Source organism: Buteo buteo, chromosome 8, assembly GCF_964188355.1.
Source record: "Buteo buteo chromosome 8, bButBut1.hap1.1, whole genome shotgun sequence".
In the NCBI taxonomy this organism is placed as follows: Eukaryota; Metazoa; Chordata; class Aves; order Accipitriformes; family Accipitridae; genus Buteo; species Buteo buteo.
Window position 1 is genome coordinate 26,099,007 of NC_134178.1, and position 20,685 is coordinate 26,119,691.

General features: G+C 37.2%; 1 protein-coding gene across 1 annotated transcript in view; it reads left to right on the forward strand.

Moving 5' to 3' along the window:
- Positions 1–20,685, forward strand: part of ROBO2 (roundabout guidance receptor 2) — a 438,049-nt gene that overhangs the window by 339,171 nt on the left and 78,193 nt on the right. Inside the window, exon 6 of the mRNA XM_075033940.1 lies at positions 5,311–5,450. Coding sequence (XP_074890041.1) covers positions 5,311–5,450 — 140 coding nt within the window. The remainder of the gene's footprint in view (positions 1–5,310; positions 5,451–20,685) is intronic.

The following is a 20,685-nucleotide window of genomic DNA, read 5'->3' on the forward strand; positions in this document are numbered from 1 at the left end:
CACATAGGTTTGTGCTGCTTTCTTCTTCCACTTATCAATGGGATGGAAGTGAAAAAACCCCAACATTTCTTGTAAGGGAGCTGGCAGTAGGGGCAGCTGCATCACCGATGGGAACAGAGGCTCTCCCTTCTGCTTCTGGATCACACAAGGCTGAAGCAGGTGAAGAGCTCACGCTTCCTATCTCACTCCAGCTTCTCTCTGGCTCCCTCCATCTGGCACAGAGAGTCTAGGAGCCAGTGAAAAGCTGTGGCACTATGCTGGGAGCTGAAGTGCCAGCACCACAAAAGAGAAGTGGAGACAGAAGCTTAAGCCCCCTTAACTACCTCCTGTTTACTCTGTTTTTGGCTAGTAGCCTCTTTCTATTTGGGCTCCCTAATCATTGATGTTGTGAGTAATCTTGAAGCTTTGTGTGTATTTTGCAAAATAGCCTGGCAAACAGGCAAAAGAAAATAGAGCAAAGTAAATTTTGTGCCATCTCTAAAAAAAAAAGTTCACAAAGCCTACATACAAAGATTCTATTACTTTTTTTTTTTATTTACAGTAATGTTTAAGAAAATAGGTGCCTCATATAAATTTGTGTAAAGTTTTTGAGGCCAGTGGCATCAGTTAGCAGCAGTTAAGATGTGACTTTTTCTCCTGCAAACTCCCTGTAGCAACAAATATGGCTTTTTGAGTTGAATTTGTTGAATTCAGTAATGCATTCTCACAACTTTAAAATACACTACTGAAGCAACTGCATCCATGTATTACCAGTTAGGCCTACGTGGATGTCTAGGAATGTAATGACTCCAGCTGCAGACAGAGTTTTGCTACCTGTGCCTGCGAAAGACAAAGAGGTGCATATATTTATATGCATAGCTGCATGTACATTTTTGAAAATCTGGAAATCTAGGGGTTCTGTGAAGCACTCAGTAAAATTTATATCGAATGCAAAAAAGCATATTGCTAAATCTCTCAAAGTTCAGTAAGTTCTCTCTCTTTTTTTCATTTGATAACCCTGGAGATTGGTGGCTGACTATGAACAGATACACTTTTGAATGTGGGGGAAAAAAATATAACTGTGACAAAATCATTTCAATTCAAGATTATTCTTAGTTGCTTAAGCCAGTGCATGAATCCAACCTCAGTACATTAACTTGTGATACTTAAAAACAGTTAATGTGTTTTGTTTTATTTGTTATTTCGTTGAGCAGATGGTAATGGTTTTGACACAATTCAGTTGGTTTTTTTTTCTTCTTTTCTTTTCTTGAAAAAGACAAGGCTCTTTTTCCCACTTTGTCACAGCTGGTTACCAATCAATCTCAATTCACGGTACAGTGATGATAGCACATGTTGTTTGGGGGCCAAATCTGATTGGGTTGCATTTTCAGCAGTTTCATCTAAAAAAAAAATTGTGTCTGTATGGCAGTGACTGTCAGCACACTATTGTACAACTGTCATTAATCAAAACTAGCAACAATGAATGCATTCACATGTGCTAGAGACTGCCAGATTTCACTCAAAATCACCCAATTTCTATTAGAAATTCCTCACCAGCAGTGTTTTCTCATCTGCTTGTTGTTTCTTGTGTTTCTTTCTTCCCTTCCAGTCCCCTGCTCCCCCCCGCCCTTTCTCCTTGGTTAATTAAAGGCAGATCTACTCTAACTGTGACTTGTAGAACAGAAATTATGTAACATGGTGGCCAAAAGTGGCTGGTTTATATCTAGGCACAAGCTGACTAGTTGTTTAAAAGACCTCGCTGAGCTCAGTCTGATGGCTGAAGTCTAAGCTGAACTGAAAGGTTAAGCACCTCCAAATGTGTAACAGAGAGAAGTACTTAAAATCAATTAGATGGCCATAAACATGTGAAACTGACTTCTGAAGGGCTATGTTTTTAGCTGAATGTTGGCATTAATTGGCTAGGAGTCAGCAATATTTGGGCAATATGTCAGAAGGTGTTTCTTGACACTGCACATATTTTGAAGGCATTGCCTTCTTAGTGCACTGACAATGTTAAGGAACAACTTAACCAGTACACTCTGGTTTTCTGCCATTCCATTATCAATCCAGGAGTCTGGTAACCTCTCTCTGTGATTGGTATTAGCAGTCAGAGAGGCCCTAATCCTGATTCCCAAGTGTTCAGTAGCACTAATCCAGATGCAAGTGAACTTCTCCAGAAACTCAGGTGGAAACACCTCGCTATGGGAATATGAGGCTCTGCGACAGAGAGGAGACAAGGGACTGTTCAAGACTGTGCAGGTGGATGCTTGAGAAACTGAAAACATATTCAGGCTTCACTCCTTGTTACTTCATGGTCCCTTTCTCACACAAGCAAATTGTGCTGCTGTGGATCAGGCTAAAAGCAAGTTTTTTCCTTTCTCCTTCCTGCCTGCTTCATCTGTCAAAGCTCTTCACTGAACCGTGGTGACTTCTGGGGACAATGTGGGTGGAACAGATGACTGAGGGGCAGCGTATCAATACTTCAGGACAGCAGATGGTTATAATGTCCCATGGGTCCATCTATGTATGAATCTAATTGCTAGATGGCACGTTCTGTCAGGGTGGTCCAAAAACCCAGTGTGGCCTCGTTGGAGAAGCAGACTGGGAGAGCTGGACCTCTCCTTGAAGTAGTTGATAACTGGGTCATGATGGTGACATGTTTACGCCACCCTCCATTTCACGACCCAAGTGGGCGATGATGCCTGTACCCTCGCTCTGCGTCCTGGCATGCCATGCAGCTGGCTCATTCCCCCAGAAGCCTTTGCACAATTTGCATGATTGGCAGGTGCAGGCATAAAGGCTGCCGAAGCCTCCAAGGCAGCTGGCTGGCATGCCGGCACCAGCGCATCAGTGAGATGAAGAGCGAGTCAGCTGCAGCCCACAGCAGACTGGAGGGCCCTGTCCCATGCTGCCTGCATCCCAGTTCAAGCAACAACTCAGTCAGATACAGTCCTACTGCCTGTCTGTTTTTATCTCAGCATTGGTTAGTGAACCACAGGGATGTTATTTGTCCTAAAAAAAAAAAACAAACAAAAAAAAACCCCAATTAAATTGTTGCCTAGCTTTATAACTGTGATTCCTATACCCAGCTCACATTTATATTACAACTGATCTTAGTTTTCTCATCTTACAGGAGCTGAATACAACTTTATATTTTTAGTCCCCTAGGGCTGGCCTTATGTCAAGAAAATAAGCATTTTCTCTTGTCTGCAAGTCTGTGGTTGCCAAAGACAAATAACTGCTCCATCATTGTGGGATACTGTTGTCATATTCTTGAGATTTTTAAGGAGACAATTTGCCTTTTCTCTCTTATGAAAACAGTGATTTCTGTTTGCCATTGACTAGTGTAGCACAGCATGCAAAATGACATAATTTGTGAGCAGTCGAGAAGAAATGTTCCACAACTGCGTATGACTGTTGAATGTAGTTGCAATAGATATGTACTGCTCCAGAAATGGCATATTAAGTTCTTTAGTGCCATAATGTTTTTGTCCTCCTCAATGGTACTATGCTAGCAAAAAAATTGTCCCTAAAAGTTTCTGAAGTTTGCCATGGCATCTACTTATGCTTTCCTTTGGCATATCTCTTATTCATTAGTGAAACCTGAGTTATTGCATATACATATAATTAAGTGTAACACCTAACAAAAGGGGTATTATATATATGTTTATGTTTATCTCTGACAGAATGGTTAGCCTCAATTTGGTCTTTTTTTAATTTTTTTTTTGCTAATGAATGTAATGGACTTACTGAATATGGAATGAAGCTGTATTGTTTTGTGGTGAGTGTGAAAAGATGTCTTGACTTCTCTTTATTCTTGGAATTGCTAGTAATGCTCTAATTGATGTTGTGATTTTTAATTAGACATAATAGAACTTTAAATGTTTCGACATGTAGGATCCTTTGAGTTAAGGTGCTTTAAAGTCTGTTAGCACACAGTGCTCTCTCTACAAATCTATACTACAGGAACCAATAGCCATGTATGTTATGTACAGAGAAATAAATGTTTCAGATTCCTAAAGTGTTTAAAAATACTCATAGAGCCTCACAACATTGCTGGAACTAATTGCATTACATTCTTATTCATAAAAACATTTAAGGGTGTTCTTCCATATGATTTCAGTATGTTTGCTGAACAAGTCTACAAGGTCTTTACTGTATAACAAAGAGAAGGTAAATTAGTTCTTCTGAAGTTATGTCATGAGTATGTATACAGTGAGAAAGGGTATTAACGTCTCCTGAAGTCTCGATCTTTCTTCACTTTTGTGTTCCTCTTTCACTATTTGATACGTAAGAATCTGAAGCTAACTTTAGATTCAAGGTGACTTAAGGTATCATGGGCTTATTATGTCTAGAAGAAATGTTGTTGAAAATAATTTTACAAGAGAGTATTTCAAGAGTAAAATATCCATGCTGAAAACCAGAGTTTTCCTGATTTGGGAGCCAAAGAAATTTCATACAAGATAAAGTTTCCCATTGACTTTAATGAGCTTTGGACCAGAGCCTAAAATAGTTTGTTAAGCATGACTTCTGCAGGACAATAACAATTTAACAGAAAATATTTTTCTAGGTGTAAGCACTCTAAATGCTTTGAGAATGATTGTTCACATGCTGAAGTACTTTGTATTATTTTGAGTTTTATACATCCTCATAGTTTTAGAATTATTACAACAATAGAAACAAAGAAATGGACAAAGCATAATTGAATTGTTTCTAATTTCTTTTAAGAAAGAGAAAATGTTATTGTCCACCCTTAATGAATAATTTTGTAGTATTTCTGTGAAATTGATAAATCTCCTTTAATGTGCCTCTTCCATAAATGTCACTTTCCAGAGCTTAAATATATTTTCTATTGTTTGTAATCATGTAGTGTCAGATCCTACCAACGTGCTCACCATTTCCCTAAGGGGTTGCTGCTGTAGAGAAAAACTATATAGAAAGGGAAATTTCCAGATCAGCAAAAGGTAAAATGTGTAGCTCACATAGTTAAAGGCATGATAAACTTGAGCTGTCATGTATTGATAACTGATGTCTGATAGCTTAATTTTATCTTATTGCTCTAGATCAAGGACAAAGTGAATGATATTAATAGTAAAGCCCTAATACTGAGTGAACATAGCAATACTAATTTTATGTAAAGTTTCTAACTAATGCAGAGTGCAATAAAAATGTCATGAAGATTAATGCTTGGTGGAATTATCTAATGCTAGATAATAATTTATCTTCCAAAGTTGGCTCCAAGATAGATTCAGACTGCCATATTCCAGGTGAGAGTTTTTATTCATTTCTGTTGTCTACAGAAAGAGTTTTCATTCCTTTTCTGTAACACAGGTATGACATCAAAGATGATTACACTTTGCGCATTAAGAAGGCCGTGAGCACAGATGAAGGAACCTACACATGCATTGCTGAGAATCGAGTTGGAAAAGTGGAAGCCTCTGCTACACTCACTGTGCGAGGTGCGTGTTCCTGTGGAGGGAGGGTCTGTGTCCTATATGGATAAATTGCTTTCTGGTGAAATGGGCCACATCCTTACCTGATATTGTTTGGGTTTCACACACCCTTTGCAATTGTGGGTGCTACACTGGTTTTCAACAGAGGTGAAATCCTGGGCCTGTTGATATCTCAGGAAAAAATTTAATTGACTTCAATAGGATAGGATCTCCCTGCAGTTAAAAAGCTGTTCCAATGTTTTTTTATTGAAGAACAGATGCATATATGTGTATAAGCAAGCACTACGTAACCGTGGGCATAGACTTTAATAAGTGAGCCATAAGTTTAGGCTATTATTCATGTTCCTTTCTCTAATAAGTATAAGGAGTATAGTAAGTAACTATGTTTATTAATGCCAAACATAATGCAGATAGTAGTATTATGTGATTAGCTCTGCCATAATTAAACTCTCTACCATTACTCTTTATCTGAAAGATAAACCCTAGCCAAAAGAAAAAGAAAATCCTAATTAAATTTTGTAAGTATTACAAGGTAAAGACTAACATATTCTTTCCTAAAATATTCTTGGTGTCTAGTATCCACTCAGTGTTTATTTGCTGCTGTTTGATGTGGTAAGGAGGTTTTAAGACCGGTAGAATAATGAGTTGCCAAAATGTCTTTTGTGACAGTAGATATAGACATGCTAAAGATTATGGGGAGAGAAAAATTTTGTAGGCTAGTATTTCCATATGAGTAAATAGAATATAATAGTTATTATTTCATTCCAAAAGATAAGCAGCAATTTGGCACAATGGATATCATGCAGACACTATTTCACAGTTTAGTGGTGCATGCTGACAGTTTTCAGTAGAGCTGTGAAAGGTTAATAAAAACATTTTTAGCTTTATCTGTTCTCCTCTTTTCATACACATTAAATCAAATGTTCAAAGTCTCAGTGGATTGCTTTATTAGAACCGGGGTCAACTGACCCAAGAGGCCAGCTTCCATTTCCATCCGTTTAATGCATGGACACAGTTCAGTTTAATTTGCTGAATTCAAAGGGAAAAAAAGCACTGAGTGGCTTTGGGGGGTGGGGGGAGATGTTAGTATATAACAAAGAAAAGAGAGAATTGTGATAATCCATCTGCTAAAATATTACCTCAGTGTTTGCTTTAGACAATAAGTGATAATGCAGCTCTTCCCATTTTAAGCTGAAGAAATAGGTTTACCTGCTATATGCTTGTGTAAGAGATAGTTCTTCCATTTTGTAGCGTGAGAAAAATAGTCACTACAGCAAACTCCCAGAAATACTCTCACTCTATTCCTTTGTCACAGGCAGAATCATGGTATCCAATAAATCTGGCAACCAATTTGATAGCCTTTAAACACTCCTGAACTGTGTCCACTGTATACATTACTGGAGCAAGCCTTTCAGATTTGCTACCCAGACTTGTGATATAAACAATAGCTAGAACCAAGCAAAAAGTCCTTTGAAATCACTGAAGCTTGGACCTGATGAAATTAAGGTGAAAAAAACCCAAGGAAATATATAATTTAATCGATTTTCCTACAGTAAAAGCAGGTTTTCATTATCTTGGATATTTTCCCCCTGGGTTTGTCATTTACAGTCAAATACATAGTGTTTATCCAACACAAAGAAAGCCACGATATTATAAGCATACTAAATGTTCAGGATATCACAGAAAATGAGAAAAGCCATGAAATTCAATGGAGAAAGCTATTACTCTGAATTTTCTGGAAACAAAGGGCTGGGCAAACTCCCATTGACTTTAGAGGGACCATGAACAATGGTCTTTTTAATTAAAGGAAGCCTTAATTCTGAATTCTTAAACTTTTGCCAGTTTTGTCTGAAACTGCTTTTACTGTAACCACTTGTCATGTAGAGGAGCAAAACCACATAGCATTTCAAAATTTACTTTGAGGGTGCCTTGGCCCTTGCAGGTTTTGTGTAGTTACAGCTGCAAACCTGGCAACAGCAGCATAATCCTTAGCTCCTTCATTCATGGCTCCTTCTTCTCAAAGCAGGGGATAAGGATGCAGTCAGGAAGTTTATGTTACACTGTCACAAACAACAACAGAATTTGAATTCTGTGACTCAGCCTTCATACCCTCTCTTGGAAAGGTGCATATCCCTCTTATTCCTCATCTCTCTCCAGAAGAAGGGATATGTCCATAATAGTAGAAGCCAGAAAGTCTTCAAATAGATAATGGGTGAGAAAGGGCAGCAGGCTTGAAATAGTTAAATGAAGTGGGTATGCCAAACTAAGGATAAAGCCATAGAAAGGTTGATAACTAAGAAGGTCCTTGCGTGTTGTGTTAACTCTGAATCTGCATATCTTACATTTGACCCTATCTTACATTTGACATAAGCATATGGAGCTGGTTAACTTCTTAAAAAGAAAAAGGAAAAAAAGGAAAAAAAGAATGTGCTGTTGCTCAGAAATATGTAACTACTTCTGCTGCTAAAATAAGGGAGGTTTCACCTACACAGTTGCAACCTGGAGTCAATTTTATGTCCAACTTTTCAGCTCTTCTGAAAGGGGATGTCTATATTTTATTAACAGAGGCACTGACAGCCCTCTGCCCCAGCACAAGTATAATGAAGGGCTGTTGCTATAATCAAGAAATCACTTGTTGCAGCAGCAGCTTTCAATCTTGATATCAACCTGAAACAGTATTAACCTGTCAGTCATTTAGCAGCAATTTTTTTAGGAAGTAGAAGTTATCTAAGTAGTAATTTGGGAGGTTCTGGCTTGAAATCCCTATGGCCATTTCAGCCTATTTGTTATATTTTCATCAGCACTGTCGGTGAGGAAAGAGCAGTGTGCTGTAAGCTTTCATGCCCGTTATTGAATGAGAAAAACTGTCCTGGGCTTTCTGTAGCCCTTACTGTTGTACTGACTGGTCATGCTTAAAATTCAATTGGTATTTGATTCAGAAAGCAAAGCCTTGCATCTACTGGCATGACATTTGGCAGTCTGCAGCTTAAATTGATGTGTCCATCAGGATCTAAAAGTTTGTGCTAATGCAATGCAATTTTTCTTTTATCAGGCATTAACAATGATACTTGATGATGGCATGCGAAGATAATAAAAATGTTTCTCAGAGAATGGTTCCAGTCAGCTTGTTCAGATGCTGTGCTCAAGTAAATGTGATAATAGTGGCACGTGACTAAACAGTAACAACAGTAAACATTTTACTTAGGCTGTCATTTGAGGGGTTAGCAATCATGGTAGTATCCATAGTGGAAGGTAACATTACACGTCATGCATTCTGACAGATATTCTTTTCTTTTTTTAATTTCTTTTTTATGTTCTCACTACACCATTGTAATGTCAACAGCTCGCCCCGTTGGTAAGTAACCATCCTTCTATCCATTTTAGCATGGCTTCATGCAATGCTTCATCTTTCATTTGCAACAGCATTTAATTGGCTGGAATGAGCAGCCAGTGCTTAATAGTTTTAACTGTCTAACACCAGGCAAGTGATTTTGACTGACGAAGTGCTATTTCTGAACTTTGTATTTTCTGCTGTGTCATGTATAAATGCATTTGCCAAACCACCAACAAATACCAATCAGTGAAACAGGGTGGGTGTGGTGGTACTGAGCCAAAATCACTCATTCAGATGTTTTTAACAGTCTATTTAAGGGTCTGGTATAAAAGCCATTGAAATCAACAGAAAGGATTGTATTGACTTCTGTGAGCTTCTACCAGGCCCTAAACAATCAGCTTATTATGCTTTTATTGCATAGCAGTAAAAGCACAGGCTTTGCATGTCCTGTCTTTCTTGTATCTTTCAAAGAGTTTTGAAACGAAGTAGTCCTGAAATTGAAGAGGGGATGGAGTAGATTTCCATGCTTGTTAAGAAAGTTCATCATTGATTTTTGCCCTTGGGTCATCTTGGAGTGCATTTTGGAATGCACTGTATAGGATGCAGACTTTTTTGAATAACAAGTCCAGAGGAGGACAACCTCTGGATTTTTAATTCCCACACTGAATTTTTTTTTTTCCTATACCTTTGAAATTACTTCTGAAAATTTGTAAAAATATAACTGAGCATAATGGAAAATTTGCAACTGTCAGTAGCTGAAATTCACTTTTGGTGTTCAGAAATATCCTGAACATATTATTTAATTTTCTTTCACGGATGTTTACTCTGTGCCTATGTGGATTTTCTAAATAATTTAACCAGTTGCACTACGCCTGATTTTTGTAGTTTGTGTTTAGATATATCTTTTAGAATAATAATATGGTTACTCTGATATTTTTTTTTTATTAGTGTGAAAAGTTGGTGCTAGTGTTTATGGAGATTGCCGAGGCATTTGGTCTTCATTTAGTCAAAACTTTTGTTAGATACCTGTTTGACTAAAGTTTGTGAGTTTGAACTTGTCTCATCTCTTCACTGTTACGAGTTTGAAGGAAGAAAGTTTGGAATAATTTAAAGATAAAATCTAGATTAGGCCTATGTTTCCAGAACTAAGGTGATCCCATGCTTGGTAGCTTGCTTGAACTAACATATGTAGAGCCAAACCAGGTACCTCAACAGTCACGGCATGGCTTATCCACACCTGGAGAATTCCCTGTGCAGAATGGAAATTCACTGTTCTCCATTTGGGATTTTGATAGCAAGATTTAAAACCCAACCACTACTATATTACTTTGGCATTAGGCTAGTTGTCCAGAAATTAATTCCGAAGGGTTTTAACAGTGTAAAGCTGGAGTAAACTCATAAGAAAATTTTCCTTTGCTTAGAAAATATAGTATGAGTTTAGTATACTTCTAATGTAAATCTCTCTTTTTAGAGAGAGGGGGGATTTACGGCTGCTTCTTTATTCACTAAAAAAATGCTACAAGATTAAAAGTATTTTACTTCTAGATATTTTTCTCACTTTGCTCACTCTTAAAAGAAAGGCAAGAAGAAAAAATCACAAAGCAGAGACATTTTTCAGGCTCTGTGAAAGCCACATAAAATAGATGACTGGAGATTCACAAGAAAATTACAGATTTCAGCAGTGTTGATGGTGTCCCATTTCAGGGCACTGATTCTTTTTTAAGACTTTTCAGGCCATTGAGTCATCTCCAGAGCTTATACAGAAGTTCCTGGTCTCAAGTTACTTTATGTCCAGGTATATGATCCCCTTGTGTGACCATGCTGTGGTCAATTTGGCATATTCCTTGCCTATGCTATTTTGTTGCAAGTGAACATCTGGTACAAAGAAAATTCTTCTTTTACATGATTTATTCAGGAAACATAAATTAGAAAGGTTGACCTTAAAATAATTATTGTATGGGCATATGGTCTTTACCAAATTATTTATTTTAGTGAGTATCTTTGTGAATTGTGAAAAGATTAAGTAAATAAGTCCAACCCCAAAGATATTTAACATATAGAACTCCCATACAAGTGTGTATGTAGTGATTGCTGTGTATAAGCAGATCAGTTTCTTTAGATCACTTTTATCTGATCCTGTACCTGTAGAAAAAGGCAATGCTGTCCTTATGATAGTGTATACCTTTATTGTTTTTTGCTCAATGACCTGAAATGGAACTGGTTTCTACAGTTCATGTCTCTGTAGGCAAAGCAGGTGGCTACCTATCCTGTTTTTCGAAACAGTAAGGCAAAACAAAGTAAATTCCCTCTCTATCACCCATTCCCCACCAAGAAGCCCAAGTCATCTTCTGTTAAAATTGTCATTTGACAAAAATGGTGAGTCAAATCTTCTAGTATTTTTTTGTTCAGGAAGTTAACTGGAATGCAGAGCAAAAATACCTCTCCTTACAGAAAGGAAGCTAAAGCAAACACTACTTAACGTTAGTAAGCACACAGCTCTCTAGGAGGGTGACATTTTAAAAGAAGCATATTTATATATTTATGTGTGTGTTAAACTGCAGGGGAGCAGTTTGAAAGTTTATATTCTTTTGTGACACCTGAGAATTATCTAGGTACCTCTACCTTTCATCACTACCTCCAATTCAAAGAAGACATGTTTTGACTTTATTGTGTTTTAAACAAGACCAAACCATTTTCTTTCAGTGGCTTATCACTGAAGAATAGAGAAATGTATTTTTGATGTTCCAGGATTGCAATTCTTGTTGCAAACTGAATAATTTTCATTTTCTATTCAGTTTTTGCCTGTTTCAAATATTTACATTCGGATAGTTGTGTTATTTTTATTGAAATTTCAGCTTGAGTGGAAAATTCAAGTGGGATTACCAATGACCATGTTTGGTTCAAGCAGTTATTAACATATGTTATATACTACATAGACAAAATGAGGTATGGTTCTGCCCGCGGTGGATGGCACCTGGTGAATTTAACAGCTCTATGCCAGATTACTCATCATGTTTAGATTTGCTACTAGGAATAAATGTGTTGCCCGTTTCTAAAATAGATGATCTCTTATTTATAACCTTTTGAAAAGATTTCCGCCAGGATTTACAACAAGTGGGTTTAGGAAACTATATTCATCCCTATTTAGACTGTTTCTATTGTTATTTCACTCATTAGATGGATTTTCCAGATGAGTAAGTTAGTATTTTCTCACTTTCACATTCTGCTGTATTTCTTATGGTAGTTGGGCAGGAGAATAGCTGCTAAAAGAAGCACAAAAGTTGGGAGGAGCCCAAAAGTTTCTTATAGTCCCACTGAAATAACACTGACCCTCTTTTCAAAAGCAGTTGCTGTATTGCTTTGAGATGGAGCACCTGAAGTTCAAATAGAAGATCTATGAAGATCTCTTTGATGTTTCAGTTAGCTTTTTTGTAATCGTCCAAAAAGTCATTCAGATGACAGAGTACTCTGTATTCAAATTATTTTCAACTATGTCCAAGTGAAAATACAGTTCTTTGCATTTCAGTTGCCTTGCAGTAAGTCAAGTCGTATGCTATGACTCATCTTCCCAGAAAGAAGCGACATGCAGCAAATAGCTAGATACTTTTGCCACCTGGACAGAAATTAAGTATTTGGAATTAGCTAAGGAAGTAAAGGGAGACCAACCAAGTTACAAAAATTTCACTTCCCTACTATGTTGGAGAAGAGAGAAACAGATAAGACACCTGCCATGAATTTTCCAAATTTCATATTAATTAAATGCAGGCTATTCACATTTAAGTGCAGTGTGACTGTATGACGCATTTCACTCTGCTCTGGGAAGTTTTCATGACATAAATCAGCCTGGCATGACTTAATGATCCGTTAAGAGTGGTGCAGCATGAAACATAAAATAGGAAAGTCTGTATTTTAAACAAAGTTGTGTTAGCTGTTGTGACTCGAAATTATGTTGTTCACATGGTTCAGATTGGTAAGTGAGAAAGATCTCTTCTCCATTCTTACTCTTGCAGGGAAAGTCTATACAGGATGAATGCTTTTATTTTTAGTATATTCATAAATATATCACCTTCACTTGAGATGCTGAGGATTCATAAAATATCAGTAATGGCAGCTGGTATATGACAGAAGAGATGAGATCATGCTTGGCACTACCGTGCCATCTTTCAGTGGCAGAAATCTCAAAGTATGGTATGTTGCCTGTCTGCCTGCTGCTACCACCTATAGAAAATTTCAAAGAGGGTAAGGACACCAGTGAACATTAGGCTTTTTGGATTTGTCTCCTACTTAAGTGAAAGAATAATGCATCATTCTTGTTTAAAAATAGGCAAATTCTTCAGATTAAAGAGAAAAGGTTGCATAGAATGAAATTCAGATTTCTTTGTATACCAGTAAGAGACTAAAATACGGAGCTGACTTGTTCTGACATTTCTTAGCCTTTTAAAGACCAGTCAAAAATCCTAAAGTCCATAGCATTTCTACCTTGGCAAAAGTCTAATAGCTGAACTTAAACTTGAATCCTGTCATGTGTTCAGATATAGAAATACGTTTACAATATATGGGCCAGAATGGCTCTGCAAGTGGACACTGAGCACATTACCCACCAAGCATTTACATGCTGGTCCACAAAACTTGGCGTCATTTCCAGCTGCTCCAAGTCTTCTTGGGTATGCCAGATGGTGGTCAGAACAGAAATGCAGATCTGATAGAGGATTCTTCTTCAATAAGTGTGAAAGATGGCAGTGTATGTCCTTGAAGTTTTAGCTTCATACTGTGACGTCCTGGCTCATTCCACTGTGGCACTAAGTATGTCCCAGTACTCATACTGTTTCTCTTAGAGAAAACCCAGTTTACAGCAAGTGCAGGAAGAGATTAAGTACCTCATTTTTCTTTTTTTTTTTTTTTTTTTTTATTTTATTGCTGAACTCTAGCTTAGGAAAGTTTTAAGAAGTTCAATGTGTAAATCTTTTTTAACTTTCCTGAATCTTGCTCAAATCAGTGGGAATTGTTTTCTTACTTCAGTGCATTCTGAGTCTCTCCACAAGTCTTTGAAGATTAGTGTATGAAAAAGCCTTTTGATGTGTTGCTCCCCCCAAACTTTTCCCCTCCTTTTTTCTAAAAGGAGAAATCACTTACTTTTCCTTCAAGAGGAACATGGAAATCAATACATTAATCTATTCACTTTTCCCTTTACCTTCTTTGCTTGATTGCTGCTAGCCATATTACAATTTGGATATGATCTCAGTATTATTCAACAGCAAAACTACTTTATGCCCCATTCCTTGAATGCTAGCATTGTCAGTCAGCATAAATAGTCTTTTTTCTTCCTCACTCTTTTTCCTCTCTTCACTTAACAGTGGCCCAAATTGAGCAGAGTATCTCCTCTCAGCCTTTTTTATTCTCAAGGGTAAACAAACCAGGAACTCACCATCTTTCTCACTATAGATATAGCCTATTAGCCTATCTAGGCTCTTTACTCTTCTCATCATCTCCTTAGCTCTTCTCTTCAGCATGTGAATTCATGTTTTTTTGAAGGAGATAAACAGATTACACTCATTATTTTGATGAAATGGTACTGTATCAGCAAGGGGTATGTTTTTCTTTTTTAAACACGTTACCAGCAAACCCTCCTGCTATCTCCCATGACAAAAGGAATCATGGCAGATTACATGTCTTTTTGTTGGCATAATTTGTTTTGCTTGCTAAACTCACGGAAGATATAGTAGCACGAGCCATGCCCTAATGGTACAGTTTACATTAGCAAGCGGGCTGAAGTGTTAAGATTTTAGGAAAGTGCAACTTTTCCATCTGATCTGAGCAAAAGGTATATCCTGAATCTCAGACACTTGAGGAAAAAGAAAAAAAATTAAAAAGCATTGTCTAGAGTAGACAAAGTCCTGAGTAATGTAAGTTATTGGTCAGACAGAATCAGTGCTACCTCTCTTTATAGGCATCAAAACTAAGTGAAGGACTTTCTAGAAGGGATTTTCCAGGAGCATCTGTAAGGTGCAGGGGCTGCTTGAAAGAAATTATTGGACAATAAATAATAAAATAGAGATGTATGACTAAATGAGAGCAGGCTACAGTCTAATGTTGAGATGAAATTCAGACCAGATATTTAAACTTAATATTTAAATGTACTGTAAAACAAAGAGGAGGAGGGGGTCAGGAAAAGTGCTGATGCTGAACTTAGAGCACTGGAAATGGGGGTGGAGGGCAGAAAGTAGATGTGTTTCTCTTCTGCTGTGTAGGAGACAGAGCTGGATTTTTTTATAATTATTCTCATAGTTTTGTTTTATTGACATTAGTCCTAGGGAAGAAGGAAGAACAAAGCCTTGGTAGTATTCTTTTTTTTTGTGTGTGTGTGCTTCAACTTTTGTTATACAAATGATAAATGTAGATTTGTCTGTTAGGTTAATTGAAATTGGCACAGAAACTTTGAATATAAACCAAACCTGCTTTTTCATCATTGTTTATCTCGCATCTCTTTTTTCCACTATGCAAATTTATCCCACTTCTTTCTTTTAGGTCATCCAGGGATAAAAGAGAGATTTTATGTGTCAAAATACATAGGACAGTTAGTGTTATTGATTCTCTAGACTTCTTTCACCTCTTGCAAAGAAAGAAAAAAATGCTTATGCTTCCATGCTTTCAGAGATTATCTGCTTAAGTGTTTCAGAAGAACTGAGGGAGAAAAATGTTGTTATACATGAAATTCAGGACCTGAATTTAAATTGAAGATTAGAACAATTAGTCCAGGTGTGAAGGAAAGTTTAGCATTCTCAAATGATTGAAATGTGATCTTTTCACACTGTTGTGTTTTTACATGGCTCATCTGAAAACAGTAAACAAAACAAAACAAAAGGAATTTCTCACTTTCCATGAGACAGGAGCAGCATGAAGGACACTTACAGCAGAACTGTCCTGGTAATAAACTTGCTGAGACCTCACTTCACCCTGCTTTCTACCTCTGTCCCATTGTAGGTAGCTTGATTCCTCTTCCCCAGTGCTTCCTTTCATTCAATCTGCTAAAAGTTCTTCCTTCTTGCCACCTGTGCTTCTAATTTTGTGTATTTGATCTATTGGGGTAGGACATATGAGAATTAATTTTGAAGCAGTGTCAATGTTAAAGATGGTATCTGAGCTACGGATTACTGATACTCCCCTAGGTTATGGGAAGCTGCTTTTCAGAAGAATCCAAAGCAAGTACCTGCTTTGCCACCTCCACCCATGTCATTTTAAAATAATATCACAGGTCTAGTGAAGGGCTTCATGAATCACTTGTTATCCTTACAACCTACCCATTCCTCATTTTTATTGGCAGAACCATCCACCTGAAGAAGAAATCATGGAAGAAGGAGAACACTCTAAATGAACAAGGAAGAGAACATACTTAAAGAAGAAAACAATGTCCACAAAATGAGATCTATGCACTTGTTTCAAAGTCCAGCTGCACTCATACAGACTAGGAAATAGTTATAGATTCCTATGGTAACATGGTACTCATGGCAGAGAAAAAAAGGAAACTCATTTTCCAGGCAACTCAGTCGTAACTAGCGTGCTAAAAAGTTACATCCTTCCCTGTCTGTGAACACGCCTAATCATTGGAGCACACCATAAGATTGAGAAGTCTTTTCACTTTAAAGAAAATGACCATCCTTAACTTCCATTAGTTTATCCCTGATAAGAAATATCTGAATTAGTAATAGGCCTAAGCTGTCATCCTCTCAGGCTTCTGTAATGGCTCCTGTGTCAGAGGCTACACCCTTGATTTATCGTTAGTCATAGCTAATAGTGTACTAATAACTTTGTGTCCTAAGAACCACACATCACTTTTGGTACCCATTAAGAAGATCTGAACTTCTGAGGAAAGAACTGCTGACTCAGCCCAGGTTTCTAGTGTTTGAGACTGGACATATTTTCTGTTTTCCTATACTTACTCCATCAGCAATAGTAGCCTTGCAAAACATCTTTCAAAACTGCTCAACTTTCCTATCTGCACTTTTTGGCAGCTCATGCCATGCAAAGGACAAATGTTGTTACAGCAAGGTATATAAGTAGGGTTTTGCAGTTTTCTTTTACATTTGCATCACAAAAGCACCCAAAAGTCCAGTATCTACCAAACCTTCTAGGCAAATTTAATTAATGACACACAAAGGTGGGGGATCATTATTTTCTTTCAAGAATTCCTGTACTGCCTTCAACTGTCATCTAAGCCAGTATATGGAACCAGCAAAGCAATCCTACAAATAAGTAATCCTACTCCATAGATGATGTCAAGGGTTACGTCCCTTTTCAAAATACATAGTACTTCGGCTGGAGCCCTGGGACCTTCTGCTATCCTCCGTGTAAATATCTTAGAGGCAAGTCTTGATTTGTATTTGGTAAGACTGGAACTAAGTTTGATCTCTTAAAATAAACACTTATCAAAGACCAGCTGAAGTGGCCACATGAATATTGTCACTGTGGTAAGGATTTGAGAGGAGCATTGAGATACCCAGTTTAAAGTCTCTGAGGGCTTTGCAAAAGAAGATTGTGATGTTGATGGGGTTCCAGAAGTCAGAAGACAATCTGGGGAAGGCGCCATTATCTCATCCCCCTAACTGACTCTCTTACTTCCAGGCAGATACTGAGTATTGTACCAGGTGTAGCTTTGATTGTTCAAAGGATTATTATGAAATTAATTTATTGCTGCAAATGTACAATGCTGAAAAAGACTGTAGATGGGAATATTAGGTTGGTCTGCTGTTTCTTTGCTGCTGGAAGCAGAACTGAGTCTTACAGAATTTGGTGCTTTACCAGCCAGTGTGTTTCTTGTTCCTCAAAGCTTTTTCCCATGTCTGAGTTTTGCTTAGAACATTTACAAGTCAGCATCTTTCCCCTTGCTCCCTTTGAATCAGTCACAGAAATATGTTTATGGATAATAAACAATTTGAGTTTAAAATGAAGCACTCATCTTTATCACTTTGGCTTGCCTAAATAATCTTCACGATAAATTTCATTTGCAGTTTGCTATCAACTACATAAGCCAATAGGAGAATTTCTACCAACTTCAATGAGCTTTGAATAAAGCCTCATGTGCCATGGTATATGAGGACATTTTATTTAAGTACATGTAATTAAAAGATTACTAAAGTTTTCATTATCTGAAAATTGTTTGGATTATGTAAAATGAGTTTGGTCTCATAGTGGCTGCCTTAGGTAATTGAGGATGTTTAGAAAAAAACCAAACAACAACAAAAATCCCACTGATATTAGTTGCTGTGGTTACAATTCCATTTCTGCTTGCAGTAGCAATGCTGGACTAAAACTTATCTACTTTTAATTAAAATCACAGCAATATATAATGTATGAACCCCAGGGAACCTGGGCTGGGGGAGGTGCTATGAGCAAGTCATGACAATAAAATTCCCTTAGGATCATTGAATTCAATGTGAACCACAAATCACAAGATCAGCTTACAACACTGTGTCACTGGAAGAAAGTGTTGCTAGTACTTGATATGGGATCAGTGTACTTTTTGCTATAAATTCACATTTTTCTGTGGTAATTTTCTGTGGTAATCTTCTCCTCCCCTTGCCACATTTCTTACCAGGAGACCAGAGTTCACCTAGGAGGGATGAACTGACTGTCTCAGTCAAACTTCTCTATATCAGCAGCTTTATCAGCTCCTGGTGACTCAGTGTAACCTTTATTATTCAATAACACTACTGGGAAAGAAATGAATACAATCCATCCCAACAGATTAGAGATTCTGCTAATTATTAAGATTGGAGAAGAGTTGAGAAATCACTTTGAAATAATTTACAGTATTTGTTTCTTCCTTTTTTTTCTACAGCTCTTTAACACTTGAGCAGAGGCTACCTTCATATACATTTATTAATAGAATAAAAGATCCATTCAGTCATGCATAAAACAACATCTAGAAAGAGTGCAACAGAACGCACTCTTCCCATTTTGAACAACACAACTAATGCTCACTACTGCTCATGCTTTTCTATCTCCATCTTAATTCTTGCAGTAGAATACTGTTCTGTGCTGTAAAAACAGTTTTGAACATGATGTGATTAACCTTAGGGTCCCCCCGTCCCCTCATCTCAAAGCCCCCTCGTACATGGCCTATGCTTTCTATTCATGTTCAACCATCTGATTTCCATATCATCCCGCTCAGCCTCACAAGCAGCTATTACCATAACAGAGCTTTAGCGTGACATTGATTGAAGCCAGCGCTTGCTGAATGCAGCATCAAAGCATAATTTGCCAGAAATCAAATCTAATTTACTGTGTACTATTTAAATTTCTCAAAAAAAAATGAAAAGAAGTTTCAATAGAAGTACACTAGGTCTGTAGTCTTAATTGTTCTTTTTTCATATTTTTGGCTAGTCCCCTGGAATCCAAGCAATATATTTCCTTTTAGAGCCATTGTCTTTGACTTCCAAATGTCAATTAAGCAAGAGCTTTTCCACTCTGTTTATTCCAATCCAGTTAATGTTACATCTGAAACAGTAAAGGATAATAGTCTGATAGGCACAACACTCAGTTTGCTGCTTCATAACAGTTTTTTCAACAGATTCTTCTAATGACCTTAATGTTTAGCTTGAATTAAGCATTAAAGTACCACATAACTTTGACAGCTGAAGCATATCAAGACTGCTGTTATTTCTCTAACTGTACCTTTTCAATGTTTTAAAAATTCACCTACTCTGAGAGAAGCAATGGCTTGAATTAGGTTTTGTCCAATGTTCCACTGAAGCTGGGCTTTGAGCAAGTCATGATCTCAGTTAACCTTTCTGCAAAATGGGAGTAATAATATTTTTCTATCTTTATAAACAGCATCTATATATGAAGATAATGAGCTCTCTTTTTAGGAGAATTGAAGAGCCCGAGTGCTTATTCTGTCAAAGAAGCCTTGCTGTCTCTGAGCAGGGTCGCATTGCATTCTCTGGGGATAATGTCAGTCTTACTGCTCTGGTAGTTACACTTGACCAAGAATTACTCCTGCAATTATTAACTGTTACTTTCAGTTTTCAATTTGCATTATTCAACTAGAAGTTGATAGATAAAACTGATATGGTGAAAATATTCTTTAAATGCTGTAAACAATGTCATTTTTATCAAAGGCTGTCTATAAACAGAGCTATGGCTGAATGTGACAACAAATTGGAACAAAATGGGAGTTCCCTTCATTATAGAACCCCGTCTTTGAATGAATTAAAAAAACACATACAAGGTTTTATTTTTCCAAAATTACATTTTTCATGCTCTTTAAAATTATGGTATTAAATTGTTTGGCTGAAGGAATTGGGTTTGTGCTCTAATTAACATAGTGACCAATAACAGTCAGGTCCTTGTGAGATCAAGAGATAATATTTAAATAAAAGCTCTGATGCATTTATTTATTTTTATAGTGAATTTCCAGTAATTATGGCCGCAGAGAAAAGCTGGATAAGATATCCTTGCATAACCATACATCATTGTTTACTGGAGTCTTTAGAAAGTCTAAACTAGTAGCTATGAGGCCATGGATCTTCTGGTCACCTAGAATGGCAAATGCTTGGGAGGACTCGGTGTGTGAACAGACCAGCAGGGTCTATCCATGTCATTTAGATTATCTGGACTGAGCTACGGCTGTACTTCCTGCTTCCTTTCCTTGTCTCTTTTTGCAAAATAAAGGATCCTTCTTCTGCTCATAGGAAAGTGAGAGATGTTCAAAGTTAGGGGTAGGTCAAAAAACTGTAAACTAGGTAGAAACTAAGACATTTATGTCTCATTGTCCCTTGACTACCAAATTACCTTAATTTGGTGCTTGGAAAGTCTGCTACAGCAACAAATTCAGTTCTATTACATCTGCTCAGAGCTTTGAATTATTGACTTACAGTACAGCCTTGTGTGTGTGAGAATGTTTCAGATGAACCCTTAAAC